Below are 12589 nucleotides of genomic sequence, written 5' to 3' on the forward strand. Positions count from 1 at the left end.
AGATCCAAGACTGAGGGTAGAAGCTAAAAAGCATGCCAAAATAGTCTCTATTTTGCTCATGGGAGGGGCGGGGCACAGATTTAGCTTTAGGGAGCTTCAGCCCTGGCCTCTTGGACAAAAAAAATCCAGTTAGATGCACTCCACACAGAGTCCATGAGATCTACACTTACCAAATGCCCAGGAAAACACAGACTCATTCAGGACACGAGGCCGAGAGAAACCTTTGCCCTGGTCATGTCTTCAGATTAGACGGGTTCTTAGCGTCCTTTCTAATTCAGCATGAACCGAGGGTATAATAATAAAATACATCACAGCAAAAGCTGTTCCATGGAGTTCTTGGAGGGAGGGGTGCTCATAAAAATCAACATTTGAGATAAAATCAAAGGGAGTTCGTTCAGAAAGCAATGTAAGCTGTTGCATTTTTTTAAAGCTAAGTTTCCTAATAGTACTATAGACACGAAGACGTCTTAGGGAGTAGACTTATTCTGTGTCTTATTGGGGATTAGCAAGAATAGGAGGGTTGACACTGTAAGGGACTTGTGTGGGCATGCCCCAGTTCTACACGAAGGCCCCAGGGAAGGCGAGGGAGGCAATATCAGGGTCACAAAGAGCTGAGGCTACAATGAATATTTCTTGCAGCCCAGCCCAGTGCATTTTACATCAAAGGATGCTTGGAAAATCCAAGCTTGAACTCAAGCTTTCAGAGGTCATTAACATCATGCTGCTTGTAAAAATGCGTGCTTTTAGGCAGTCAGCTGTGTGCAGACATCTGAGTGAAGGATGAAGCTGTTTTCCCTGGGAAGAGGTCATTGTTGCACCATTACGGTTTACCTGTTGATGTGCCAGAGATCAATTTCCCCCCCAACAGCTCTATTGTTCTAGTACCAGCATCCCTTCAGGGTCTTATTGTTCGCAAACATGGTTCTTATTGTCAGTGCAGTCATGTGGACAGATGTAAGGACATTTGTTCTTCATGGGGTTTGGGAAAAGCTGGGAGGTACTCTCAAATGGTTTATGCCTTGATCAAAGAATGATTTTCATTCTTGCTTCCCTATTGGACAACTGGAATGATATGTCTGTTGCTAAACAACAAACAAACAAACAAAAAACGAAACAAAAACAGTGCAGAGCTGGGTGGTGAAGCACGCCTTTAGTCCCAGCACTGTGGAGGCAGAGATAGGCAGATCTCTGAGTTTGAGGCCAGCCTAGTCTACATACAGAGTGAGTTCCAGGACAGCCAGGGCTACACAGAGAAAGCCTGTTTCTAAAACAAAACAAAACAAAACAAAACAAACAAAAAAAAAAACCAAACCTGTGCAGAAAGAAGTCAAGCCATATTACTTTATCCTTTTCAGAGAAACAAAGTCATTTATTTTTGAGCTTAGAAACAAAGCCAGACAAAGAGTAGGGAATACCAAATTATCTCAGACAGAGTACTTTTGTTTTAGAATGTTTATTTTCCGGGTGTACATTTGGAAAAAGATTTAGGTAATGTGCTTTTGCATGATCCAAATGGAAGCAGCAGTCTAGAGCTTGTGAAATGGCATTAGGGTGTAGGGTGATCTTCATTCCCTTCCAATTGCTGCTTGCTCCGAGTTTGTTTCTCTGCCAGTGGCTTTGATCTCCAAAGCTGCAGATTAAGACAGGGGTAGAGTTCTTGCTTCTTTTTGCCTCTGTCTTTTCAGTTTTAAAATCTGTGCCTTGTGTATCCCCAAGGATGTGAAAGCCATTTCCCAGCCAACAGATGACACTTCCTCTGTCCACAGTGACAGTCCAGGGCATGACGAGAGACCGTGCGGGGTTTGGACATTCTGACACTTGACTGAAATGCCAGTTTCTGTTTTCATTTGTTCATTTTATTTCATGAACTCTGCAAGCACCCCATTCTCATCCTATATCCACCCCTGTAAAACATTCCTGAGGGTCCATTAGGGAGCAGGAAGCATCTATATCCTTGGGCACTAAGAAACATGTTTATAAGTGGTGTGTGTGTGTGTGTGTGTGTGTGTGTGTGTGTGTGTGTGTGTGTGTGTGTGTTGCTGGCCCAATGAGCTAGGCTGGCTCACTAGCAACCCCTAAGAATTTATCTGCCTGTCTCTTCCTTCTTAATACTGTGATTATAAATATGTGCCACTATGATTGGCTTTTTATGTGGCTATCAAATCAAGACCTTCATGCTTGCAAGGCAAGAACTTTACCAAATGAGCCCTCGTTTTGCCTGCCCAGCCCTGATTTTAGTGTTCTTGAAGGAAAACTATATATACACATATTGATATGATAAGGTAAAATATTGTTTTATATATATAATATGCCATATATATCATATGCACATATACACATATATGTGGCACATATATATCACTCAAATTAATTACAAATTGCACGATTAAAATACACAATACCTTTACTAAGATTTTTACATCAATTCCAAATTCCTAGACACAATTTATATTACTTGGAAGTATTTGTTATTTTTTTTTTAAAAAATTGATGAAGGTCTAGTGTGTGTTAGATTCTGTATCACCAAAAAAAAAAAAAAATAGCTACTTCTAATAATTCATTTACTCTTACAGGCAACATGATGACTATAATAATCAAGAGATGCTCATTTTAAATGTTGAAGTGTCCAAGTTGCTTTGCTATAATAAAACCAATGTGTTCAGAAAAGAAAAAGAAAGAAAAGAAAGATGATTTTGTACAGTGACGGCAGCTCTATGAAAATGTAGATCTGGCAGAGCAAAGGAAATGACAGCTGTTTAGTGTTAGATCTGAGAGACTGTTAGAGTTTTTTTCCCTAAAAACAATTTTTAAGGGCTGGGAGTGTCACTCGGTTGGTAGAGTGCGTGCCTTGTATACAGGACTCATTCTTCAGCATTACCTAAAAACCAGGTGTGGTGACGCATGCCGGTGATCCCAGCGCTCCAGAGGTGGCCACGGGAGGCTCCAACGTGCAAGGGTCGTCCTCAGTGACTTCCAGGAAGAACCTTGGCTAAATGAAACCCCGTCTCAGAAAAACAAACAACAACAGCACCAAAAAACACAGCCTGGGAGATGATAGTTCCATTGGTAAAGTGCGGGCTTTCATGAGAACTGGGGTTTGATCTCCAGGACTAGGGAGACAGAGAGAGATGATGTCTGAGGTTCACAGTCCAACCAACCTGGTCTGCTTGGTTGGGCTCCAGGCTTGGGAGAGACGAGAGACTCTGTTTCAAAAAAAAAAAATTAGTGGAGAGCACCTCAAGAATGACACCTGAGATTATCCTGTGGCCTCCACGCATACCTGCACATGGACATGCCCCAGCACATAGGCACTCAAACATGTACACACACACACACACACACACACACACACACACACAACTGCATGCACACACAAAACCAAAGACCAGTTTTTGTTTGTTTGTTTGGTTGGTTGGTTTTGGGGTTTTTTGAGACAGAATTTCTCTGTGTAACAGTCCTGGCTATCCTGGAACTTGGTAGACCAAGCTGGCCTCGAACTCACAGAGATCCACCTGCCTCTGCCTCCTGAGTGCTGGGATTAGAGGCGTGCGCTGCCGCCGCCGCCACCACCACCCGGGCGAAAGACCAGATTTTTTTTTTTTTTTTTTTGAGACAGGGTTTCTCTGTGTAGCTTTGCGCCGTTCCTGGATCTCGCTCTGTAGACCAGGCTGGCCTCGAACTCACAAAGATCTGCCTGCCTCTGCCTCCCGAGTGCTAGGATTAAAGGCGTGCGCCACCACCGCCCAGCTCCAGATTTTTTAATTAATTGTGAAAGACATAAGAACACAACTGAACTGAAACATGCAACATTATTTACACCAGGCAGAACAAACCTAAGTGACTCAAATGATGCGAATTGTCCCTGCAATTTGTCAACGCTTTACGGAGTGAATCCGTTCAAGTAACGGAATTCCAGGTGTTCCCGCATTTGGAGCGGTCTGATTTTCACTGGGGCTTGTCTGGCGTTTTTGCCTGGACACAAGCAAATGCACAACTGATTGTTCTGTTTTCTGTGTATCACTTACAGGGATATTTTGCACCATCTCGCTCTGCACGTACGCCGCCAGCGTCTCCTATGATTTGAACCGGGTCCCGAAGCTCCTTTACAGCCTGCCTCACGATGTGGAACACGGCTACAGCTGGTCCATCTTTTGTGCCTGGTGCAGTCTGGGTTTTATCGTGGCAGCTGGAGGGCTCTGCATCGCCTACCCGTTTATTAGCCGGACCAAGATTGCACATCTCAAGTCTGGCAGGGACTCCACGGTATGACTGTCCGCACCGTCGTCGTCGTCGTCGAAGGCCCAGCTACAGGGTGGGGGTCCCTCCAAAATGGGAGCGGAACTGAGTTCACCCCAGGGTTCCAAGCACAAAGAGGTCTTTTACATTCCAACCTGTTGCCTGCAGCCCTTTCCGGATGACTGATGGGAAAATCACACAGAACCTCCCAACCTTTCTAAGGACGAGACTACTGTGGGTTCAAGTGCTTTAATGACTATTTATGCTTTGGCTGTGCGAAATGAGGAACAGTGTGCCACGGGACATTTATAGGCATCAGAGAAGAGGAACAGAGATGGGAAAAATTTGTACGATCTCCATTTCTTTCAGAAAGTTTGTATATAACGATCGCCGGAGAGTTGTTTCTATCTGCGACAGGATTCATAACAAAACGAGTATAATTTTCTTGTCAGTGTATCAGGCTTGTTCGATTTTTTTTTAACGCAGCATCTTCAGAACTGGTCCTTAACGGTGTCTTGTGTCAGCACCTGCTGCTCGTCGCGTTATTGGTGGCTGTTCCTTGTCACCAGAGGATTATTCTTCTGTTGCCTTACTGTTACTTTTCATGAAGTGAAGTCAACTCTCTGTCTTTGTACTGGATTCAAACGCATAAGAACAGCAGACCAACTGTGTAAGAGCCGATCCGCGCAACACTATGCAGTATCGTCTGAAGTCGGACCTATTGTTTGGCTTTGTGTCTCTTGATGTTAACTGGGTTTCTGCATTAAATGACTGCCCCCTTGTTTTAATTTAGATGTGCTTTTGTTTTCTGGCTTTTAGCTGGGTCAACAAGTCTTCCCTAGGCTGAGGACAGCCGGGGAACTCTGTTTTGTTTTCAATTATTTTTTTGTTTATTTGATTTGGACTTTTTTTGTTGTTGTTGTTTTGGTTTTGGTTTTTTGTTTTGTTTTGTTTTTTGTTTTTTTGGAGGCCAAGTCTTACTATGTAGTCTGGCTTCTGGTGGCTCACTGGGTATCCCAGGCTGGCCTTCAACTTGCAGTGACCTTTCTGCCTGGGCCTTCTGAGTGCTGAGCTCAAATTATACTAAGCCTAATTGCTTTACTTCGATTAAGCTGGTCGTTGTTATTTATCTTTTTGTAGCAATTATATATTTGCTAATAACATAAGATGGCATTTTCAAAACTTTCAAACTTCAAGTTCGAAATTTCGATATGATATTGAAGTCCCCGTCCCTTTACCACCTGTCCGGCTTTCATTCAGTGATAGGCATGGTCCTTGGCCTTATGGGTTTTTCAGCTTCACCTAGTTGCACATCAGAAACACCTGGAAAGTTCTTCAGCAGGACAGTAACTCACGGTCCACAGATGAGCATAAGCTTGGATTTTAAGAAAAGTTGAATAAAAGAGAAAAAAAGAGGAAGGAAGAAAGAAAAAACACCCAGCAAATTCTGATGGGCATCCAGGACTGACCCCGTGAGTCAGAACGTGACTGATCTCCTAAGCTACCAACTAAGCCCGCTAACTTCCTTAGCACTGGCCCTGAGCACCCCAGTTGGGCTGTGCATTTTTCCAGATGTTAACTTTATCCAGTCTTCTCAAAAGCTCCACGAGGCAGGGACTATTCTAGGGACACTGAGGACCAGAATGGGAACATTTACTTCATTTTTTTTTTTCCACTTAAAAATCTTCCCACTGTGTTTTCTCCTCTTCCAGTGGAGGGGTGGGCACGAACGCCTAAGCTTCTCCCTTTAGCTCAGCACCAGCCCCTTTGTCACGTGACGGGTACCATACGGTTCTAGAAATAGGGGGAAATGCCACACCCTCAAGAAGACATTGTTTCAGGTTTTAATTTCACTGGAACAACTTCATTCATTAAAACCCCCGATTTAGTGGCTGAAGGTGTACCTCATTTGGTAGAGAGTGCTTACTTAGCATGTCAAAGCCCTGGCTTCAATCTGTCACTTCACAAACTGGCCCTGCTGGCACATGCCTGTAATCCCAGAACTTGGGGAGAGGCCAAAGGATCAGAAGTTCAAGGTCGTATTTGACTACTACAAAGTGAGTTTGAGGCCAGCCTGGGCTACATTGAGATCCTGCCTCAAACAACAATACTCAATGAATTCAGTATTTAGAAAAGAAAAATAATAATTACCCCAAGAGAGAATAGAGTTTATTTCCAAATGCCAGTGCCCACACACCATCCTGGAGGCTGTTGGGAGGAGGCAGTGATACCAGAGGCCCCTCAAATGCTCCCTTGAGGGTCCAGGCACTGCTGAGGCCCCAGGCACATTCTCAGGCTCTCCAGTCTATTTAACAACCCGGTCTCTCTCGACGAAATCAGATACATCTAGAAAGGGGCAATTATTTTCATTTATTACTTATGTGGGAAATTCTCAAAGCAGGAGAGCACTTTCTTTGAAGTCTTTTTTGAAAGATCCCCCATAGAAGATGTCAGGACTCTCGAACATTTATATTCTACCCACCACAGCAGTGTCTGAGCGAGTTACTTTTGAAGTTTCAGGGGCTCTTCCTAGCGGTTTGAGGAGAGAGTGGAAGAAAGTTTCTCCGTGGCAGAAGGTGAAAAGGAGCACGTACCAGAAAGGTTCCTGGGAAGCTGGGGGAGTTGACAGAATTTAGAGAGGAGCTGGCAAGAGCCTTCCGATGCTGGGAACACGGGGAATGAGCCTGGCCAAGGGTCCTCCATTTCTCTTTACTGTCCAGGGAATGAGACAATGTTGTCAATATTGGGCATCTGACCCCCATCTTGGGGTCCTCCTAAGGGTGTTTCTTTAACTGGTACCTGAACAAGACCAGTTGAAATGGTCGAGCGGGACTGTGTGTGGGATGGAAATGTCTTGATATTCTCTGCTTGTTCTCTGTCCTGCTTTTCATGGCACACGGGTGGCGAGACTGTTTCTTTGCCTCGGGGGATTTTGACGGGCCCTGAGTCGAGGTAGCTGTGCTCATTGAAGTGAGGAGACAACCACTCTTGGAGTGGGGGAGTCACAGGAGGAACTTCAGAGACTGGAAAGGGCCCAAGGGCAGCTCAGAGACAGCAAAAGGAAGAGGAGGGTGGCCCCGTGGTTAGCTGTACCCACCCTGCGGTAACAGGGTGTCCAGGGATACTGGGGCTCTCGGTATAAAAGCTCCCCTATCCCAAGAGCAGATTCAAAGGCTGGGAAGAACCAAGCCATGGTCAGGGACTTCTCAGGAGTGGCTGGTCTTAACCTCGGAAAGTCTAGGGACATTGGTCCATCGGTGCTTGTGTCTCTTCAGTAGTGACCCAGAAAGGTCTCCCCACCCCCAACCCCCCCAACCCTGCCCCCAGGCTCTGAATGATGAGTGGATTTACAGAGCATCTGAGGGTGCAGGTTAAAAAAAAAAATTTAAAAAAAATCATATCTAGCTGCCACAAAGAGATAACATTTAGCAAAGCAGACTTTAGCCAAAGCCCCGAGGAGAGAGCCCCAGGGTTCATATTGCCCTCTTTTGAACAGCCTTGTCTGTGGTTTACTGCATTGTTAGAACCTCGACCACTCACTCTGAGGAAACACTGCCTGTTTCTTTGGACCCCCAGGAGCTCTTGGGAGTCAAGATTGTCAAAGCATCCTATCCCCCATAAAACGAATAAAAATATTTCAACAAATATTTCTGGAATGCCTAACATGAGCCAAAAGCTCTGCTGGACACTTGGGAAACAATACAGCCGAACAAAGGCTCTTGCTGGTGAGAAGCTTTTGCTGCAGGAAAATGAAGTAAGGGATAGACAGACAGGCAAATGTAGCCTTTCTGACCCCAAATTGCGTAAATATGGAATTAAAGTCATTCGGACAGTTGCTGCCACAAGGCACTTTTGAGTGACAACCACAGCGTGGGGCCGTGTGCATTTCCCTTCACCTTGTTCTAATAACTCACAAGAAATTTTAGGAGGCGGGAAGGTGCCTTTCGAGGATTTCCCAGTTGAAACTGGAATAAGAGAGTGATAACAGGGTATGAAACAGATGAACTAACCTGGGGGATGGAGGGGCACCTGAGGTCCTGAAGACAGGTAAGGGAAGGCCCCTGTGCTCCAGGGGACAGTGTGTCTGACAAGGGCTGAGTGTCAGGGGTGCTCAGTGCCTAGATGATGCCTCTAGGTCCACTCGAGCTGGTTCCCCTGCTGGGGACACCCACATCTCTCTGCCTGATTTATTTGAATTTTACACCCACCAAATCACAGCCCTCCTAGACACCATCCCTGGACAGGCTACGGCTGCCGTAACCCCTTTCCTTATCGGTTCTTCTTCACACGCTGTTCCCATGCTAACTGGCATGAACCAGACTTAAGGCTCTTCTTGCAAGGCACAAACTGCCTTGTTCCTGCTCTGTCTCCACTGCCCAGAGGCTGGTGCACAGTAGGTGCTCTTAAATCTCCGTAGAATTAATGAATGAATTCAGAGTCTCAGACATAAACTCTCCTCTCCCAGACACCACTGACTCCCTTGACACCCATTTTAGGGAGGCTGTTAAAAATAGACAGTGGTATGAGGCCAAATGGAAGGAGAATATAGCTTGGCGAGCAAGGAAGGCTCATTAGGATAATTAAAGGGACTATTAACCCAAACTAACCTAGATATAACTTGCATGTGTTACGAACAAAGCACTATGGAACATTTATTTGATGTCTCAAACATTATTAAGTTAGTAACCTCAATATGAATCTACACCTCAATTTAAACCTTCCCATTTACGTGCGGGCATTTTACATCTCTAATTGGAATTCTGAAAGGGATGCTTCAGAAATAATTTCTTTTGAAGGCAAACGGCTAAACTGACCAAGAACTCTTTTAAATTGCATTTGTATTTCTCCGGGGCTTTGTCCTTCGACCAGAAGGAGTGGAAGTTCTCTGTTCTGCAAAACAACCACAGATGCTTGAAGATGCTTAGGGCACCGAACTGCATCCTGGGAATATGGCTATGCAAGATATCTCCTCTTGGTATGCAACCTATATTTTTACAAACCTTCAAAGCAAGCTTTTTAATTGTTCTCAACTGTTCCACCTGAGGGTGTCTGCCTGGAGCGCCCATAAGAGGAAAACAAATTGGTTACCTATAAATGAAGATTCTTTCTATCTGTGTTTGTGTGTGCATACGCATACATCACATGCCTGGGTGTGGACACGTGCACCCATGTGCATGCAAGAAAAGGACAGAAGACGACATTGGACACTTCCTTTATTGCTCTCTTCCTGTTCCCTCGAGGTTTCTCCCTGAACCTGAACCTCACATCCAAGCTCCTGGGATCTGTTTGTCTCAGTCCTCTGAGGCTGGGTTACAGTTGTGTGAGGCCATGCCTGTGTTGTATGTGGGTACTCAGGATTCACCCTTAGGTCCTCCCCCTGTACAGCAAGGTCTCTTACCCACTGAGCCCTTCCCCCAGATCCTTCCATCTATATTGCCTGTGTGGTGTGTGTTTTCTTTCTCTCCTTCAGCACTCATTGTTAAAACAGTGCCCGCAGGCCTGGACTACATTGGTCTCCTTTGGGTCTCTAAGCGAATGTGTTTACTCCAATCTGGAGTAAACAAAAGGGCGGTGGTAGAGGTGGGGTCCTGAGGCTGGCAGAGCCTTGCTGGCTGCCATTAGTAGGACACAGCACTTAATTCTGGCCGTGGGAAGCAATGAAAGGGTTTAGTGAAGGAGAATGATTCGCTGTCATTTCCATTTTAGGAGTATTGGTACTGCAGCTGGGTAGAAAGGGAATCCAAAGAGACTGAGACCAGCCCTGATGTCACAGGAGATGAGATAATGACCTGGACTGGGGAGATGGCAAAGCAAACAGAGAGGGGTGGGCGGATATGTTTTGGAGAAGGCACTGACAGACTGCCCGGTAACTTGGACATGGGGGGTGGGATAGGAAGGATGACCAAGGATGATTCCTTTGGAAGATTTTAGAACTGGGTAATTGACAGATGGCACACACTTGCCATCCCGACAATTGGGAAGATCAAGGTCATATTCGGCTACATGGCCCGTTGGAAAGGTCAGCCGGGGTTGCTGAGACCCTGTCTCAAGAAAGGAAAAAAAAAAAAAGTAAACACAACAAAAAAATTAACTGCCTTTTTTTTTTCTTTTGTTTTATATCTGATCCTCCTGCCTCAACCTCGCAAGTGATAGGATTATTGGCATGTGTCATCATGTCTGGTTTGGAAGTACTAAGGGATTGAACCCAGGGCTTTGACTATGGTAGGAAAGCAGTCTATCAACTGAGCTACATTCCTAGCCTAAAAATTTGTGGTTCTTGTTTAAAAAAATGGGGTGGGGGAATAAATTGAAGAAAAAGGCATAAATAAATAAATAAAGCATGTAAGGTTTTGTCGTAAAGTCTATACCACACAGGATGGAATGTCCCGAACTTGATAAATCGTGGGACTGAACATTGTGGCTGAGCATGTGGCTGAGTGGCCCCAGGACTTCCTTTTTGAACTTCCCCAGCTTCCTGCTGACCCCCTTGCATTCTTAGACGTTCTCTAGAAGCTGGCTCTACAGCGCTGGAAATCATTGCTCAATTTGTGGGACCCGCAAAATTTCAGTTTAGGCTCAGGAAGACGCTTCTAATGACTGTGGGTAAATGATCATGAGTGGGAGTGGTAAATGTCCCACAGTGGTGACCGCCAGCCTCAGGTACACCTACTAGGCTGTGGGTTTTTGGTCAAGGGTTTCCTTTCTCCAAGAGCTTACTAAAATTGTGAGACTGAGCTCCTGAGTGACGTAGGGCTGACGTTTATGAACTGCATGGGTCATTGTGAAAATGATGCCTTTACTTTAATAAACATCCAAGACTCTGACCTCCTTGAGTGTTGTGAGACTAGATGAACTGTAGCTTCAGGCTTCTCCAAAAGCGATCTTTAGGTCTACATAGGACCTCTGTGCATTCTGTTCATGTGTACGTGTGGAGTGACACCCTCTGGGGACTCTAGAAAGTGCACAGAGCCTTCCAAGATTCCTAGAGGTACCACTAGGCTCTGGTCCTTCTAGGTCAGCCGGGGTTCTCTGTTGACCATGTCCCTAAAACACAGTAGCTACCACATCATCATAGCCAAATGTGAAGCATAGGGCAGTTCATTTTTAAATCACAGAATATCTTCTGTTTTGACCTTTATGGCTTTACCTACCTGTCAAGCTGACTGTGGTGAGCATAAATAGTTGCTTTAGAAGCTTGGCCATGCCTGAACAGAGTTTCGCTCAGCTTCAGTGCGTTTCAAACGCATTCCCTACAAGCTGAACACATTACACCTCACCTTGTCAACCTGCTTCAGTCCGTTAAAGTTAAGTGTTTAAAATGTACCCAAAGACACAGTTGAGGTTTTCTCATTTCTCCATGGGGTGCTCAGAAAATAAAACAAACTAGAAACAACCACCACTAAACCTCACTTTGGTAAAGTACTTTTCTTTTAAGACACGGATCCCAGAGTCACTTTTGTACTGACGGTTAGATTTTTCTCCATCCTGATGAGATGTACACAAGAGGCAGAAAAGAAAGCTCTAGTTCTCAGGGTCCTTCCCACTGTCGGCTCTGGGCATTAATAAGAGTAAGTCTTCGACTGAAGGACTGAAGATCTGCCTCACAACCTCCAAAAAAAAAAAAAAAAAAAAAAACCAGGAAGCTGGGTTGTGATTTGCTTTCCAGTCTGCTCATCCTACAGACTCCCTGTCTCCCTACACAGCATCCACGTTAACGCCCCCAGACCCCGCACACACTCTAGTAATCCACCCCTAGCCATATATGAGACATCGCCAGCATTTTATGCATCTAGATAGATTCTCATCCACTCACGATCTTGACAGTTCCCCTTGGAAGTAATTGTTCCACAGTCTCTCATCAAGCAGCTGTGTTTCTAAACCAGAATACACACTGCCCTCTGTGACTCTCAAGAATGCCGGGTTTATTTTTATAAGCACAGGCTTCGCTTTACATGACTGACCTTCAGGGCACCCTGTAGTCTGTAGTAGCCTAAAGGTATGACAGCAATTTTAATTACCTTCTCGGCACTCCCCCCCCCCCCCCCCCCCCCCCCCCCGCGCCCCAGCACATGATGAGAAATTCTCATGTCACCAGGACTGCCTGAAGATTAATATCTAAGTGGGCAAACCCTCCCTGTTTTGTCCCGTGGAAACATCCCTGATGGCTTTTTTTTAAAAAATCATTAATGAGAGCAATTATTTGCAAAAGGAGGCTGCAGAGCCTCGTGGTCAGGGACAGGCTAGCAACTCAGAGATTCAGGGATTTCAGTCCGCCCTTGCTTCGTGGCTGTCTTGCTGTGTGGCCTTGGAAGTCAATCATCTGTGCTGATCCTCTCAGGAGGCATCCACAAGC

At 45.3% G+C, this 12589-nt stretch overlaps 1 protein-coding gene across 2 annotated transcripts in view; it reads left to right on the forward strand.

Moving 5' to 3' along the window:
* The window catches only part of Tmem178a (transmembrane protein 178A), a 59410-nt gene extending 54382 nt beyond the window's left edge, over positions 1–5028 (forward strand). For both annotated transcript variants that reach the window (XM_052746390.1, XM_052746391.1), the window contains exon 4: positions 4028–5028. In XM_052746390.1, the coding sequence (XP_052602350.1) occupies positions 4028–4269 (242 nt within the window). In that variant the 3' untranslated portion in view covers positions 4270–5028. The remainder of the gene's footprint in view (positions 1–4027) is intronic.
* The last annotated feature ends 7561 nt before the right edge of the window (positions 5029–12589 follow it).

This window comes from Peromyscus californicus, unplaced genomic scaffold, assembly GCF_007827085.1.
Source record: "Peromyscus californicus insignis strain IS unplaced genomic scaffold, ASM782708v3 Scaffold_1__1_contigs__length_55948999, whole genome shotgun sequence".
Lineage (NCBI taxonomy): Eukaryota > Metazoa > Chordata > Mammalia > Rodentia > Cricetidae > Peromyscus > Peromyscus californicus.